This window comes from Arachis stenosperma, chromosome 2 (assembly GCF_014773155.1).
Source record: "Arachis stenosperma cultivar V10309 chromosome 2, arast.V10309.gnm1.PFL2, whole genome shotgun sequence".
NCBI classification, from domain to species: domain Eukaryota; kingdom Viridiplantae; phylum Streptophyta; class Magnoliopsida; order Fabales; family Fabaceae; genus Arachis; species Arachis stenosperma.
In genome coordinates this window covers 119,888,698-119,906,321 of record NC_080378.1, presented here as the reverse complement: position 1 = coordinate 119,906,321, position 17,624 = coordinate 119,888,698, and the positions used below count along the sequence as shown (strand labels likewise).

General features: G+C 30.0%; 3 protein-coding genes across 3 annotated transcripts; 1 reads left to right on the top strand and 2 right to left on the bottom strand.

The window, feature by feature from the left end:
- The first annotated feature begins 1,158 nt into the window (after window positions 1–1,158).
- Window positions 1,159–2,572, top strand: LOC130961349 (casparian strip membrane protein 3-like). Its single transcript, XM_057887183.1, has 3 exons — window positions 1,159–1,472; window positions 1,902–2,025; window positions 2,183–2,572. The coding sequence occupies exons 1-3, from the start codon at window positions 1,219–1,221 to the stop codon at window positions 2,396–2,398; spliced, it is 594 nt and encodes a 197-aa protein (XP_057743166.1). The 5' UTR covers window positions 1,159–1,218; the 3' UTR covers window positions 2,399–2,572.
- Window positions 2,573–2,833: 261 nt separating this feature from the next.
- LOC130961348 (40S ribosomal protein S2-2-like) lies at window positions 2,834–4,646 on the bottom strand. The gene is made up of 3 exons (XM_057887182.1): window positions 4,321–4,646; window positions 3,690–4,088; window positions 2,834–3,171 (listed from the first exon to the last, which is right to left on the bottom strand). The coding sequence occupies exons 1-3, from the start codon at window positions 4,585–4,587 to the stop codon at window positions 3,013–3,015; spliced, it is 825 nt and encodes a 274-aa protein (XP_057743165.1). The 5' UTR covers window positions 4,588–4,646; the 3' UTR covers window positions 2,834–3,012.
- A 1,534-nt stretch (window positions 4,647–6,180) lies between these two features.
- On the bottom strand, window positions 6,181–7,537 carry LOC130960217 (probable F-box protein At2g36090). Its single transcript, XM_057885547.1, has one exon. The coding sequence runs from the start codon at window positions 7,480–7,482 to the stop codon at window positions 6,439–6,441; it is 1,044 nt and encodes a 347-aa protein (XP_057741530.1). The 5' UTR covers window positions 7,483–7,537; the 3' UTR covers window positions 6,181–6,438.
- Between the last annotated feature and the right edge of the window lie 10,087 nt (window positions 7,538–17,624).

Sequence of the window (17,624 nt, the reverse complement as noted above, 5' to 3'; positions counted from 1 at the left end):
CCGTACTAGTTTATTTATCCTTAATTTCTCTTTATTATTATAATTTATTGGAAGAGTTTTAAATGTACTGAAAATACCGATGTTCTAATTGTTTTAACCGTTAATCTAAATTATAAAAAATATATATAATATATATTAATTAAAATCAACAGTTAAAACAACTAAAACACTAATGTTCCGGTACACTTGAAATTTTTCTTAACTTATATTAGACAAGGTTGACAAATTAAAGAGAGTCCAATATTGCACTAATAAATTAGAGTCTATGCGGTTTGGTTGATAGGTTACAAAATATTTTAATTTCTTTAAGGCCAATAAAGAAATCTTTGCATGGTATATCACAACTATCAAATCTTTCATCACTTTTCCATTACAACCTTATTTAAAACACCAATTTTTTGAAGCTATTGCTACCAAAACAAAAATAAGAGAGCCAATTGCACTATCAATGGTTGACTTAGGTTCATGCAAATATAATTTAAGAATAAAAACTCATGAATTATATTATTCGTACTCATTCTTATTTTATATATAAAGTTGGGATCTAACTCCTCTAAAATTATATTATCACTTTGGCGAAAAAAGTATATCATTAATCATTCTTGGATTAAGACAGTGAGGTTCATAAATAATAGATGTTACAAATTCAAAGGTGATTAAAACATTACTTTACCACTTTACTAACATGGTCACTTTAGAGGATCTTTTTCCATAAAATTGATATATATATTTTTAATTACATAAATATTTTGTGAGATTTATGTGAAAAAATCTCGTATTTTATCTAATAATACAAAAAATATATGTCGATTCAATATACATAATAAAATCAATATTATCATAATTATGAAAAATTCTCTAAAGAAAATAATTTAAAAAAACACTTTACATAAACATGATCCGTTTTCACTTGAAAAAGTAACTAATGAAATAATTAAATAACATTTTTGTGCCTCTACTTGCTTTGTTACAAAGTAAGAAGTGGAAATGGTTTTATAACAACTCCTCTTATACCTTCTCCTATATCCTACTTAATTAAGTTCTTAATACCTTCTCCTATATCAAACGTTGACCGTTGACCACATTCTCTTTCTATATAAGCTCATATACCATGAAACCATAATATTCATCACTAAATCTTACAATTCATATAATTTTAGACAACATTTTTCATATATATTTTTCTTCTCAAGTTCCAACAAGGGTAAGAAAAAAAAAATGTCAACTACTATTGAAGTGGGAGAGTCATCATCAAGAAAAATTGCTAAGGAAAAAACACCATTGATTGGTGCACCAAAAAGGGGAGGAGGATGGAAGAAAGGGGTGGCAATAATGGACTTTATTCTAAGGTTAGGTGCCATAGCTGCTGCTCTTGGTGCTGCTGCCACCATGTCAATGGCTGATCAAATTTTACCTTTCTTCACTCAGTTCGTTCAGTTTGAAGCAAGCTATGATAACTTCTCTGCTTTTCAGTATGTCACTCTCTCAATGCTCTGCCTTCTATATTAATGCTCATTTTTGTTTCGTATGCCGAGTCAATATACGTGTCTCAATGCCATTGGATGAGGTGTATGACTTATCTCGTATAAGTCCTACACCTCATTCAATGATAGATAGGTATACGTAAACTCGATGCGCGAAACAAAATTGCTATATGCTCATAGAACATTTAGATAAATTATGCTTTATCCATTAATAATGGCAACGCATGATAAAAATTCACACTCTTAGAGGCTTAGTACATAAAATAATTTCACCAAGTTATCCAAAAAGGTTAAATTTTAATTTATATGAAAAAGGCTCACTTTTCCCCCTTCCTTCATTTTCCTCTCTTTCTAAGGACACCTAAGAATATCTCTTTGGATGCATTCATAAAATGTAAGGCTTACCAAAAATTGCAGGTTCTTTGTTATTTCAATGGCATTTGTGGGTGGTTACTTGGTTCTATCACTGCCTTTCTCTATAGTAACCATCATACGCCCCCATGCAGTTGGACCAAGACTTTTCCTCATCATTTTAGACATGGTAATTTTATTCTGTGATCTCTCTTTGCACTTTTTAATAAATTCATAACTAACTACTTAGAACAAATTATACAAAAAAGTGTAGTAATTAGTAATAACCAGTTGCAAAATGCATAATTTGAATTAACCTATTTTTTTTCCTTGTGAAACATTTGTAGGTGTTTCTTACTCTAGCAACTGCAAGTGCTGCTGCAGCCGCAGCCATAGTATACTTAGCACATAACGGGGACCAAGACTCTAACTGGCTTGCCATATGCAATCAGTTTACAGATTTCTGTCAACAAACAAGTGGAGCTGTGATCTCTGCCTTCGTTTCAGTGGTTCTACTTTTGTTCTTGGTTATTATGACTGCTGTGGCTCTTAGGAGCCATTAGAAAGATTTGAAAGATTAAAGAAACTTGCATATAACATTCTAGCTTGGGCTAAGTTACTTGTGCTGGTTGTTTTTGTTTTTGTTTTGTTTGTTCTGTTTCCCAAGTCCTAATTCCTTGGGTTGTAACTTGTAAGGTTTGATCTCATGGAGCATCAACTTGATTACTTGCATTAATTTGGTCCTAATCAACTTATGTCTTCAATTTTCCTTCCAATTCCTCTCCTCTATTTTTTCTCTTAACACTTTTAAGATAGAAGTAGGATTGAAGGTTATACTATACACAACATGCAAATGGCTTAAACATACCGACAAAAATTTCCTGACCAAAAATAAGGGTGAAATATTGGAGGTCCTATACTAAGTGTTGATAGTGAAAATTTGTTATAATTGCCAAGTGCTTCAACTGAAAAAAATAAAATAAAAGAAAATTTAGTCCTTTTGAAAACTCGCATAATATAAAATCAACAAAACTTGATAACAAAATCCAGGAGATGTAAAATTCATACGTCAACTCCAAAAAGTAAAATACAGCAAAGACATGTAAATTACTAATGAGGCTTAAAGAACAGTCATCACAATTATAACATTTTAAAAAGCAAAAAACTAAGACTTGGCTTAAGCATCAACTCTCTCTTCCTCGAGGATGAGGGTCTTTGTGGTCGGCTTGGCTAGAAAATCTGTGTACTCTTGGAATGGAGACTTAGAGAAGCGAGTTTCTCTCCAGAAATCGGGTGTCAGGAATCCATAGGTCTTCAACAAACACTCAAAAGTAGCCTGTAAAAAACATATATTAATACTCTCGAAACTCTAATTTATACATCTTGATATCAATTTGTCTTTGATACGACTCCATACATTGATACAATATGATAAAATGCTTTTGGTAATCATATGATCAAGGTTTCTATCTTATCATAAACTAGCTCTAATGCTAACGAAAAGCAAATTTAATGATTCTAATCTAAACTTTGACATAACAGCATATCCAAACACAACATTAAGCATTTTTCCACTTATTGAACAATTAAAATGTAAATCACTACAATCAAGCATTAACATGGGAACTAATCAGCCAATTTGTAAGCCAATTTACTATAAATGCACAAAAAATGAACAAACTACATTTTATAGAAAAATTCTACATCTCTTACTCTTCTAGTTGTTAAGCCAAATCCAAATTTATTCACATGTATTTAATAATCTATTTTTCAATACTCAAAATATGTACATATCAACCCATAGATAATTAAACAAGCCATAAGAAAAAAAGTTATCTCGACGGAATTTCAAACCTTGACAAAATTTCCAAGTGTCTTAGTGGATCCTCTTGATGAAGTAAACACATCTTCAATACCAGCAAACTGCAGAACCTTCTTAGGAACCCTAGCTGCGACAATTCCAGAACCACGAGGTGCAGGCACCATCCTAACAGTGACAGAACCACACTTCCCTGTAACCTTGCAAGGAACAGTGTGAGGCTTCCCAATCTTGTTTCCCCAGTATCCTCTCCTCACCGGAATAACCGAAAGCTTCGCCAGAATGATGGCGCCACGGATAGCAGTAGCCACCTCCTTGCTGCACTTCACTCCCAATCCAACGTGTCCATTTCCATCACCAACGACCACAAATGCCTTGAACCTTGTTCTCTGACCGGCACGTGTCTGCTTCTGAACCGGCATAATCTTCATCACCTATCATACACAGAAACCACAAATAACCGTTACAACAAACTCTAACGGTCTAACTAACTAAATCAAATTAACTCTACGACTCTTGCAAGTTTAGATCCCTAAACTGAGTTTGTGAGAAGAATTTTACTATACAAGTTTTAACTCAGCTCAACGAATTCATATAAACTATCGAAATTGATTATCGTATTTGTTTATAACTAACAAGAAACGGTTATAACAGATTGTAACTAACCTCATCTTTAAGAGAAGGTCCGACCAATTGGTCTACGATTTGGTGCTCCTTGATTGGGAGGGAATGAAGGTAGATTTGTTCGAGGCTCTGGATTTTTGAGTCTTTTACTAAGCGTCCTAGTTTCGTCACTGGAACCCATTTCTCTTCCTCCTCCCTGCGGCCACCACCTCTGCGACGACCACCGCGGCCTCTGTCACCACCGCGACCGCGACCACCGAATCCACGGCCGAATCCGCCGCGTTCACCGCCAGCTCCGCGCTCTGCCATGTTTGGACGAGTCTTTTGGCTGCGCTCCGAAGAGTGTGTATTAGGGTTTGTTTGTGTTTTGCGGCAACGAAGTTGAGGTTAGGGTTTGGGGTTTTTATATGGAAGAGGATTATGGGTGAGAGTGAATGGTGTGGGCTGGGCCTAGACTGTTTTTCTGCCAGGCCTTTTTTTCTTTTTGTTGATGGATTTCTAACGCTTCAGTTCGCCTTTGGCCCATTCTTAAATTAATTACACAAGTTGATCAATAATAAATTAATAATTAACCTTTAACCAACTTCTTAACCAATTTGGATTAGTCCAATAATTAGCTTACTTATTTGTTTAAGCAATTTATGGAAATTTGAATTTTACTTTATGTAGACAACAATTCATTAGCCAGTAATAAACTCACATATTAGCATTGTCTTGTCGGAATAAAAAAAACAAAAATTAAACAATTTTTTATTCAACTTACTTGTTCACTTAAATAAGTATCAGGTATTTAAATCCACACTTGAATATATATAATTTATGATACTAACAAACTCTCAAATGAAGATCAAATTCGAGACGAATTAATTTTTAACTTGGTGAAAATATGTATTTTTTTCATATTAAAAAAAATAAAAAATAAAGCTATGATAATTAGTATTTCTTTTCACAATTTTTCTATGAGCTATATTCAAAGATATGCAAGATGTGATCACACACATGGCTCAAAACTCCATAACTACATTACATGTTGGATATTTATATCATTTTTGGTTTCTTGCAAGGAAATACCACATCCATATATAGACATATTTTCTGTTTTTTGCTCATAGCCTCATCATATATCATGATTATGATGGTTTAATTTCAAAGGCATATGAATGAGTGAGTAGAGCTAATGTCAAATTTAGACCTAAATGCATTAGATACTACCCCATTTTCATCTATATAACGGAGCTTATTATCACATTTGTTTAGGTATATTTATACAATTTGCGAACTTTTTATTACCTTATAAGAGTGTTTGTATAGTTGGCCAGTTGAAGGTATCTTCATTAGAAATTAAACTCCCATGTGTGTTGTCGAATAGCGAACTGTGAACTCATCCGATCTTCAGGATCCATGCGAGACGCACGTGCAGAGGATTTTTTAACTTTTTACCTTAGGCTTTCAAGCATTCAAAAAACTCCTATAGTCTTGAACAAGTGAACATCCACTCCTTAATTATCAGTTAAACATGGCATGTTTAATCATGTTGAAAAGGAAAGTGTATATAATATGTACTATACAAGTCTAGCGAGAATCTTGACCATTATTATTATGATCTAATGTCAGATCAATATATAAATATGGTCAACAGCAAATATAAATCATCAAAATTAGATAATCATACTCATATTGATATATATTACACGATGATGATTCATAAGATATTGTAAAGTATATATATTATATTTTCAATTTCAATGACAATATTATATTCTAGAGAGAGACACAGAGACAGAGAGAGGAATTTGATATTTGCTTCTAACCATTTTTTATCTTCATTCCTCAATATGCTTCAATGAAAATTTGTAGTTATGTTTAGACAAAATGGGAACAGATTCCCCATCACAAACATAATGAACATGATTAATTGAGTTCTATTACTACAAGTTTCAAGTTACATATTACACATTTAATTATACATTGCTATCTTTACTAGTAAATATTAATTCAGTATAACAACAACAGATACTTTGATCCGTGTAATAATGTAAAATCTCTCACTAATCCACAAATGTATGTTTCCCTCTTTCATTCACAATTTCACACACATCGATTTGCTCCGTAAAATGTTAAACGACAGAAAGAACGTTCGTCGTTTCGTTCAAGTGTATTTCAGTGCCATCTCCAGAAGACAAAAAGACCAAAAAGCCCCGCAAACGCTAACGTCGCTAGACCCACGCAAAGCATATCCAACCTTCCCTCAACTCTCGCCTTTCTCTCTTTCCTTTCTTCCTTCTCCTTCATAAACTCTTCGTAACTTTTCTCTTCTTCTTCAACGTTCGCTTTTACCCTTTTACCCTCCAGCGCCCTCTTTAAAATTACCAAACTATCCCTACCGTTCAAGTGCGTCCCATCCATGTCTTCAATTTGCAGACTCACCTCTCTCACGTTCATCTCCCCTCCGTCACTCACTCCCCAGGTTACCACCGCGCCGCACACGGCCGCTTCCGCCGCCGTCCCTCTCTCTCCGCCCGACACAACCATCGGAAACCTCGCCTCCACCTCACCGGTCAGCCAGTGCCGCCGCACCGACACCGCTCTCCGGCTCGCCACGTTCACCGCTCGCTTCGCGGCGGGATCGATCACAATCCAGCTCAGCCTCAACCTTTCAACCATGTTATGACACGTGTCATCACGATAGCTAACCTCAGTTCTAACCGCCTCCTTCGGGTCCAAGAGGTCAACGCGGAACGGCGAGCACAGGAACCAACCAGTCTCGGTTTCGGTTTCGATAACTTTCGATAACATGAGATCTTCACCGTAGAAGAGATCAACGGATGAGATTATTTCCGTTGTTACTGCTTCCTGGATTTTCGTGAAGCCGTTGGAGGAATTAGTTATAGCGGTTACGGGAGGACGAGAAGCGGTGAAGGAGTCGGAGAAGAAAGAGCGGGAAGCGTTGGGGAACGTGGAAATGACTTGACTGACACGTGGCGAGTTACTGGACGGCCACATGGAGCGGCAGGCGCGTGACCATAGGTGGTCGCTGGAGGAGAGCGCGTGGAGTTGTGAGCATGTTGCAGCGGCAGAGCCAAGCGAGGCTCCGTCGAGGCGCGTGAGTATGTGGGACTCGATCACGTCGGGATGGAGGGCGGAAATTGTGGCAGCTCCGCTGCGTTGTTCCGCCGTGGACGACTCGCCGGAGGTGCAAGCCATGTTAGAAAAGAGAGTTTGGTGTGTGTGTTCGTTTTAGCGGTGAGAGAGTGAGAAGCTTTTGTGGTTTGAGAAAAAATGAGAATAGGTACTTATATAGTGTGTGGGAATAGATAACATGAGATGACTCAAATGCCCTTCAATTTTCATCTAATTACGGTATTGCCCTTCTGCCTTCTTTAATCGTTGACTATATGTGTGTCTACACTCTACAGACTGTGCATGCAAATGAAGTACAAGTCAAGACTCTTAATACTCAAAAAAACAAAAATATAATTTGTAAGAGGTGGTTAATTTTTCCTTTTAAGGAAAAATAAATTTTATGGGTTAGGAAAACGTATTTTATCAAATCATGTAATTACAAAAAAAACATTGATCAAAATATAAGAATGTAAAATTAATTGAACAAAATAAATTCATCCATAAGTTATATAACCTCTTATGTTTTGTCTTTCCTATTCCATTTTCATTTATATAAACTACATGAAAATATAAATAAAATAAGTATAAAGTGCCTTGAATAGATTAAGTATTATTAATGGAACAAAATTTTTATATATTAGAATTACACAATTAATTAACTGTGAGACCATCAGTATTTTAATTAATATAATATATAGTATAATTATGTAAAAGAGACCACTTTAATAAAAACATTAAAAATATCTTTTTTAAAAGATGTTTATATTTGTTATATTATTATTAGACATCTTTATTAAATCAGTTAATAATTTATTTTTTAATAAATCAGAACAAAATCAGTTTATTATAACAGTAATAATAAACCCAATTGTATTATAATTATTAGACCCAGTTTGATTTGATCGAATTACACAGTTTAAATCGAATATCTTTAAATTTTTGGATAAAAAGATAAATATATCTCTGACTGATATTTGAATCCCTAAAAATTTAAAAATACAATTAGAATTCTAAAAAGATTGGATTTATTGTTATTGTTAAAAAAAATCAATTTTATTTTAATTTGTTAAAAAATTTAAAAATAATTAATTTATTAATATATCTAATAATAATAAAGCACTTAAGTGTACGTTTTACACGTCTTTATAGAAGTATCTCTTATGTAAATCTTTCTATAATACAAAACAAAATGTAATTTAAGCTGCAAACTTAAAAGGTTAGCGATAAAAGCCAGTCTTAACTTCTTAACGATACAAACTAAACTAAGGGTCTATGACTATGAGTCTATATGAGTTAAAATTGGGAAAAAGAAACAACTATATATATCTCGTAAAAGTGGTCAATTACAAATCCACAATCCAAACAAAATTAGCGTCACGTTAATATATATTAAATAATGATATAAAAAATCTGAGAGCACTAATAGTAACTATATCAATGTGTCAAAGGGTTAGTTAAATGTCATATCACACTTAAGCAAACTTTATATCTCAATGTGACGTAACTATTTCAACTTTAATACTTTTGCTAACTTCATTAATGCCATTGGAAGCCTCAAGTGCTCTCCCTTTTGAAATTCAATATCATCATTATCCCATATAAATCCATTTTTGACCATGAATATATACATACACACATGATTGTAATATAATGATGTAACTTCATCAACTGCTACATGGAAATATATATACACACACAACTAGACAAATACCTTCAATTCACTTTTTTTTTTTCATGATATTTTTGTTGGACCAAAATTTAATTTGTCACATATATGAATTTTATTTAATAATTTAACATTAATCAATAAGTTATACTTTGGTCATTTCTTGCTGCTCATAAAATTCGAATCCTTAATACTTATTTAATTAGACGAGTGAATTAGCTATTCGACCAACTCAAACAAACTTTTTCTTTAGTATATTACATCTTAAGATTTTCAAGTTTAACACATTTTTTTTTTTGCAAGTTGAACAATATATTGCATCTTTTTTCTATGGAAATGCCATATTCTTAATTAATGCTGCACTATCACTTCATTATATGTTTAATTTAGATTGATATATATCAAACGATAAGTAATTCTATATTTCTATATTATATATAATGAAAATATGAAAAAGTTATGTAGTAAAATATATTTTATTATATATAATTTATATAAAAAAAATTTATTTCTAAATAAAACTTGAACATGAGACTTCTTAATTAAATTTTAAATTATTTTTTATCTCAAATAATTTTATTTTAATTATTATTTTTATACATATTCAATAAATAAAATAGTAATATAATACGTATATTAGTGCTTATTAATACACTAGTAACAAGAGTGATAATAAATTTAGTTAATAATAATCCCACAAGCTTTGCTTTGCATACTTTAATTTATTTTTCATGTAGTGTTAAATGGTAGATGTATATTAACTTAATCTCTGACTTATTCAATTAATTAATTCTAGTTTTTTTTTAATTTTTTAGGTGGACCAGCTAGGCCGATAGTGACCCTTCAGACTTGATTTCTCTTTCAATATTCATCAATGAATACATATCATCCTATCTATAGATTTTTTTTTTTAAATTATTCTTACAATTTGATCTTTTTGATAATTAAAAAATTTCAAATTAATTCTAGCCATAAAATATTTTTCTTAGTTCATTTTCCAAAAAAAATATGTTTTTTTGTTTTAAAAAAATTATACAAATTTGTAAGAAATGATTTTGTTTGTCACACAATCTAAAACAATGCAAAATGCATGCACTCATGAGTTCTTCACCAACCATGCAATTTTTTAAAGCAATTTTATTGATTATATTTTATTTCTCATGTATTCATAATGAATAATTATAGGGAATCACTTTCAATTAATAAATATTACTTATTTTTTAGCACAAAAATTATTTTTAAAATTTTTATTTTTCTAGAAAATTTAGGTTTTACCATCATAATATAATTTACGGTTTAACAATATTTAAAATTTAGTATTTATAATTTAATATAGACAAATTATTTCAAAAAGTTGACTATCTAGTTGAACTTATTCGTAATTATATCACTTTTGGTAACTACTCTATCAATAAAAAAATTAAGCAAAAATATTTAATATTTTATATAACTAGTGGTTAATAATGAAAAAAATTAAAAGGTAGTTTAATATAGAAACGATTAAGCAGCCACTATAAAAAGTCGTCTCAAACACTTGAAAGTGGACACAAAGAAAAGATAATTTGCGTGGAAACATCATTTTCAATTAACAAAACGCAGTTTATAAATTAAATAATGTGACCGAAGCATTGCCGTCTAAACTTATTTTCTCCCTAACATGACGTTTATTATGTATGATTAATTAATATATCTTCATTGAAAGACTTTGCATGCCACTAATTAACTACTACTATAGTTCCTTATCTTTCGTTCGCATATTACTTATTAAGTGCCCCACTTGCTAGGTTATATTGTAAATAATGACTAAATAATCTTTTATGAGTGTTTGAGAAGATGGAATTCATTTTGGTTTGGTTGATCAATTAAACTCATTTTAATATACTGTATACATGTCATCAATTTATTGTATATGTATTAATATGTTTACTGTATTTGTATTTATAGTTTATTACTAAGTTAGTAGTGAAAATTAAAGCTGCCAACGTTGTAATAAGTATGTATTAAATTACTTTCATTTCAATGTTTTTAGTGGATTTAAATCTCCATTTAGCTTCTGAAATTTAGTTCAATGTTTAAAATGATAATCACAATTTCGTTGATCCTAATTAAAATCTTTAAATTTTGTAATCGTGGTTCCGACTTGTTCCTGCAATCATTTCCGTTACTGGAATGCTGATCTGACGCAATTGCATAATACGGTGGACACTACTTAAACGATGATATTGGTTTCGTGCTCAAACCCTTTAGAAATCACGTTGTTTTAGTTTTTTGTGGGTTAAAACTCTCTTTTTTTCCACTACGACGATCATAAGTTGCAAAACATCAAGAAAGCCCTTACTCTACGTGGTTTCCAAAAAGTTTGGACCCAAAACCAATGCGCCGTAATTTAAGTAGTGTCCACCATGTCATGCAATTGCGTCAGATCAGCATTTCGGTGACAGAGATAATCGCAGGGACAAATCGGAGAGCCACGATTACAAATTTAGGAGTTCTAATTAGGGCCAATAAAATTGTAGAAGTCATTCTAAACATTGAACTAAATTGAGATTTAACTCGTTTTAATTGCAGAAACTTTTAAAAAATATTATATTCCTTAACTATTTAAACAAATATATGACTACAATAATCTCAGTAGATTGCAGTGGTTCTTCAGCCAAATAGCTAACGGATAACAACCACCGCCACTTTTTTATTCCAGCTTTTCTGTTTGGTTTAACTGAAATTTTATTATATGTCAAATCAACATCTTTGATTTTTTTTATTTTTTGTCTTTTTTTTTTACTTTAATTTATTAAAAGTTAATTAAAATAAGTAACATTTAAGTAAATTAAAAACAAAATACTATAAAAGAACAAAAATATATTTATGCAAAAATAATATATATAATAGTAATTTGTCCTAAGAACATCATTTGCTATAAACTAAAAAAAAAAGTAATGTTAAGTAAATAAATAGTAAACACTAAAACAACAAAAATTCTTTGGTATCTGGATGAGACATATATAATACAAGTATGTTTCTTTAATTTTCACCGAGATATATTAATTAGTAATAATAAATTAATAAACTTAAACTCCACGGTTAAATTAAAGAACCCTCCATGTGATATTAATTAAAACGGTTGAGATTGTAAAACATTGATAACTAACAATGTCTGAATGACAAAATTAACCAAATGTTGGTACATAGAAAAGAAAAGAAAGTTAATTTATACACCTTTTTATTTGTTAGAGATTTTCTTTAAATGAATAAAGGGTATATATAAGTATAGAGATTTGGCATCGATCGGATATAGGCCAATACACATGACAATTAATTTAAAAACAAGATAGAAGTTTATAAAGAAATATTAACAGATTATGTATATACTAATTAAAAACTTCCTTAGCTTCTAGTTTTATTTTTCTTTACTTTTTTTTTTGTTGCTCCTCAAATTTTTTAAAAGTTTACTATACCAAGCTTTCTTATTTTAGTTGGAAATTCCATATTTTATAATGCAGGTTAGTTACATATATAGGATTGGTCTTATTGCACCCTAATGGCAATTTCACATGGATTAGGTTAAAGGTTTATTTTTTTTGTTTGTTTGACTAAGTTATTTCATTTATTCTCCTCTTATATTTAACATTTGTCAATCCGCTTTTATCGAATTAAAATAGATTATATATCTATGAAACTAGATAGTGTACAACCCTAAATTCTTACTTCCAAATAAAGATGGTAATGAGTATTCATTTTGCCTCCATTCCGTTTAGTAAAATGCTTATTGTTTTTGTTTCATTTTTGCTGTTAGAAACAATAGACTAAACTGAAAAAAGGATTTGTGTATTATTGAATATTGAGTATATTTAAGTTGCCTGAAATAATACAATATAAAAAGTATTTATAGGAACTAAGAAAATCGTAATAATAAGGGATAAAGTACAATTTTAGTCCTTAACGTAGAGGTCGAAAATTTATTTCATCCCCTGCCTTTTTTTCACTACAAAATGATCCCCAAGATTTCAGTTTGTTTTAAAATCGTCTTTTTTACCAATTTTGTTTTTTTATTACCAAATTAACCCTCGTTAAAAAAATTAAAATAAAATAACTATAAAATAAATAAAAAAAAGAAAGAAAGGGGGATACTGAGAAGCCGGGTGGGTGGGGAGAGAAAGAAAGAAAAGGGGGGCCGAGAAAAAGGGAAGGAGGGGAGGGTGGAGGGGGGAGAGAAGAGGGATGCCATGCCGCCGCACCGCCGCCCGCCTCTTCTTCCTGCCGCCGCACCGTCCGCTTTCCTGTCTCAGACTCCTCGAACCAGAACTCATTGCCGGCGAGCCTCCCCTGCTTCACCACCGCCAGCAAGCCTTCCTGCTTCCCCTCCCTCAATCCCTGTCACAGAAAGAATCAGAGCTCACCGCCGCCCGTTACCCTCCCTCCAGCCACTTCCTGTCATGCCCAGACCACCGGCGCTCCACCACGGCCTTCCCTGTCTCCTTTTTTCTGTTTTCTATTTTCATAATTCAGTTATCATTTTGCTTTCAATTTCTGTTTTTGGTTAGTGTTAGATGCTTGATTTGATTCTGGATTAGTTTAGCTGGATTTTAATTTTCTGTTAGTTGATTTTAGGGTATTGAATTGCTGAAAATTGCAGTTGAATTGTTGTTGTTGTTGAGCTTTTGTTATTGAATTGCTGAAAATTGCTTCTGTTGTTCTTCCGCTTCTGCTTGATGTTTTGTTTTTGGTTGATGGTTCTTCTGATTTTCAATTTTGTTGATGGTTCTGATGATGATGATAATGACCATGATGATAATGGTGGTGGTAGTGGTGGGTTCTTCTGATGTTCAATTTTGTTATTGTTATTTTTGTTATCCATTGTTGGCTGTTTTTTTTTTCTGCGTTTGTGCATCTGCTTCTGCTTCCGTTAATGTTGAGGAAGAAGATGGGAGGGTATTTTTGTCCGAATGACGATTTTAAAACAAACTGAAACCTTGGGGACCATTTTGTAGCGAAAAAAAGGCCGGGGACAAAATAAATTTTCAGCCTCTACGTTGGGGACCAAAATCATATTTATCCCTAACAATAAAGATGTAATCTCATATAATAAATATTCAGATATATTAAATAATACTAATTGATCATAATTGATCATAATTATATTCTAACAATTGTGGGTTTCTGGTTATTTCTCTCGGCAGGAGAAGCGGATACTTGTAGATATCTATGGATATTGGATATTATTGAGTTTTAAATTTTTTAAAATTTAATACGATCATAATAAAATCTTATATAATTCAACTAAATATATCAAATCAAACATAATTCAAACATAATAACATACATATACAATTTTTAACATATAAATTAAAATAAAATAAAATAGAATTACTTACGCAACAAATATATATACAAGGACATTTAAATAATTTTTTTGTAAAAATTTTACAAATTTTTGTGAGACAAATACCTTAATTCCGTTCTTATTTATTTGTGAGAGCAAATCTTTCTGTCCCAATAAAAATTTTACGAGTTTTCAATAATTTTTCAATCCGTCGCTAATAGTATATATATATTATTATGATGCAAGAAAGAGAGGGAGAGAAAAGAGAATTATTATTATCAGAGAATGAAATCAAGAATTTCTAAATTGTTAATCACACACACGTACAGTGCAACAAATTAAAGTTATTTATATACATGTCTATAAGAGGTAACTAGCTAAAAAATTATTATATAACTCACAGTAACTACCTCAGTATTCTACTAGCATTATACGCACATGCACAATTCTTTAATTGAAAAGCATCATCATCAAGTACTCAAAACACCAGGGCAAAAGTACACATCAGTGGCCAATTATTTATATTTTTACATATGTTTTACTCTTTATTATTTTGACTATTATTATTATTATTAGGCACGAGGTACACGATGATACGTGTGTTATTCATGAAAATAATATAAAATATAAGAGGAAGAAATTTATATATATGATATATGATATAGATTCTAATTCACACTAGTCATTACTACTACTATGCGATACTACTTCCATCCTGCACTACAAAATCTTTCGTTTTTTTTTTTTTATGAATTAATCATTAGTGTGTGAATTACATTATTTAATTAATTAACCATGCCCTCATAATTCAAGTCATAATTATAGAGACATAATTATTTACATATTTTTTTCTATAAATTTAACATTTTTAAAACAATAGTATTATAAATTTATAACATGATATCAAGTTTTTGTGATTAACAGAATTTAAAATTCAATCCGCTAAAAGATAAAAAAATAGCACATAAAACAAAATAAAAAGAGATAAAGGAGTATATATAAATAAATTCTTGCATAAATAAATACGATGTTAAAGATATAATAATTCATATACTCGCTTCAAAATTAAAGAAGAAAATTTTTAAATATTTCCAACATTTTTTTGTCTAAGAGCTTTATTTTAATTACTTATTATTAAGATTTTAGTTTAATTACTTAACTACGTATCCATTAGTTCGTACTTCCATAACATTATTTAATATTTATACTTATTTGTCCGTTTGTTTAATGAAATTAAACCTAATGATAGCAATAATTTGAGAACATGATAGGATTTGGTTGGGGAGAGAAATATGGAATCATCATATATAAATATAAATAATATAAATATTAATACCCCTCGTGAGTCACATGTATGTGCTATTCTCTTTTTGCATATTATTTGTTTAATTTTCAGTGTCCAACAAGATTTATAATAATCTATCTATAATCAATAAAAACACTATTCTAGCTATATATGCATCTTCGTCACAATCAACAAAATACTAGCAAACTTTTATTTATAATTTCTAGATTTCTTTCTTTATTATTGAAATAATATAATTCACCACCGCCATGCAAATGTCGTGCCACAAACCTAATTCATATATGTAGGGACCATCATTATCATATACATGATGACCCCATAGCCAATATCTACATTATTTTTTTATGTGTGTCGTATATATTATATATATAATAACTCCAATTTTGTTGATAGAAAACAGTCCAAAACGTCATCATTCATCACCCATTCTTGAGCGGTCTCTAGACATTAATTATTTTCAATACATATATATAATTAACTTTTAATTAAATAATATTAAATATTTTTTTATTATATAATTTTTTTTAATCTTAACTTTTTTAAATTTAAATTTTATAATAAAAAATAATTTTAAAAATTAGTAAATATCAAGTACAAAATTTTACTCTTTAGTAATATATATATATATATATATATATATATATAATCCTTATAGAGCTTCTAATATTGCTAGAATAAAAAAAAAAACAAATAAATAATTTTGAGATAAGGTCATCAATGGAAATTAAATGTCATCGGTGAGAGCCATTAGATAAAGACGTCTAAAACATCTTTTTTTAAAAATATTTTTCAGTAATTAAAATTTAACAAATATAATCAATTAAATCATATTATTTTTGTTAAGATTAGATTAGACAAATTGATTTAACCGAAAAAAAGTAAATCAAATTTTGAATTAGTCTAAATTAATTATTTTTTTTAAAATTACTACAATACCCTTATTATAGAAAACGATTAAAATACTCTTATTATATATATATTAATTTTAAAAATTTTAAATCCTAATCCTACGATAGAAAAATAAAGGATTAAAATTTAGAATTTTCAAAATTAATATATAAAATAGAAGTATTTTAGTCATTTTCTATAATAGGGTATTGTAGTATTTTTTATAAAAAATAATATTAATTTAAACCAGTTCAAGATTTGATTCATTATTTTTTGGTCAAATCAATTTATCTAACCTAATTTTGACAAAAATAATATGATTTAATCGATTATATATGTTAAGTTTTAATTATTAAAAAATATTTTTATAAAAAGATGTTTTGAACGTTTTTATCTGAATAGCTCCCTTATCTATATATGGAAAAAAATATTTTGTGGAAATGTTCTCTAAAAAGCTATTTATTTGGCCCTTTTTCTAGATAGTTAATGAATATATATGGATGGTTGATTAATATATCACTGAGAAAAAGGAATGAAAGTATGAGGGGTTGTGATGTGAATTTCTATATTAATTAAGTTCACTTGGTAAGCTTTTATGAGGAATTGAATATTTATTTTCATTTTAATTTGTTTGTCAAGTCATATATATATATATATATAACCACATCTCAAATTAAATTGTCGGTTACCAACCCTGAAAGTACAATTTGAAATTTTTATTTACAAATATTTGCTAAAATATAAATTTCTATTGGTAAACAACAAATAATGTTCATTTTCAATTCATTTATTGCATAAAAAATTATATTTATATATTAAAATTCTTATTACTAGTGTCTTGGCTTTTTAGAGTATATATCATTCACAAGGAAAAACTTCATTACATAAAGAAAATGAAAAAATAATTTATCTCTTAATATATTATTTTAAGATCCAGTTTTACATGTTAAATAAAGCTAAAATAATGTTTAGTATATTTTTTTTATAATTTTATCAACACTAGAGGATATTTTTATTTTCTTGAGTTTCTATCATTTCATATC

What these genes read in the sequence shown, in the direction of transcription:
- LOC130961348 (XM_057887182.1), bottom strand. Translation starts at nt 4,587, where the DNA reads ATGGCAGAGCGCGGAGCTGGCGGTGAACGCGGCGGATTCGGCCGTGGA. An exon ending in GACCTTCTCTTAAAGATGAG is followed by an intron (nt 4,089 to 4,320) that starts GTTAGTTACAAT and finishes TGTGTATGATAG; the next exon opens with GTGATGAAGATTATGCCGGT. An exon ending in CACTTGGAAATTTTGTCAAG is followed by an intron (nt 3,172 to 3,689) that starts GTTTGAAATTCC and finishes TGTTTTTTACAG; the next exon opens with GCTACTTTTGAGTGTTTGTT.
- LOC130960217 (XM_057885547.1), bottom strand. Translation starts at nt 7,482, where the DNA reads ATGGCTTGCACCTCCGGCGAGTCGTCCACGGCGGAACAACGCAGCGGA.
- LOC130961349 (XM_057887183.1), top strand. Translation starts at nt 1,219, where the DNA reads ATGTCAACTACTATTGAAGTGGGAGAGTCATCATCAAGAAAAATTGCT. An exon ending in GATAACTTCTCTGCTTTTCA is followed by an intron (nt 1,473 to 1,901) that starts GTATGTCACTCT and finishes CAAAAATTGCAG; the next exon opens with GTTCTTTGTTATTTCAATGG. An exon ending in TCCTCATCATTTTAGACATG is followed by an intron (nt 2,026 to 2,182) that starts GTAATTTTATTC and finishes AAACATTTGTAG; the next exon opens with GTGTTTCTTACTCTAGCAAC.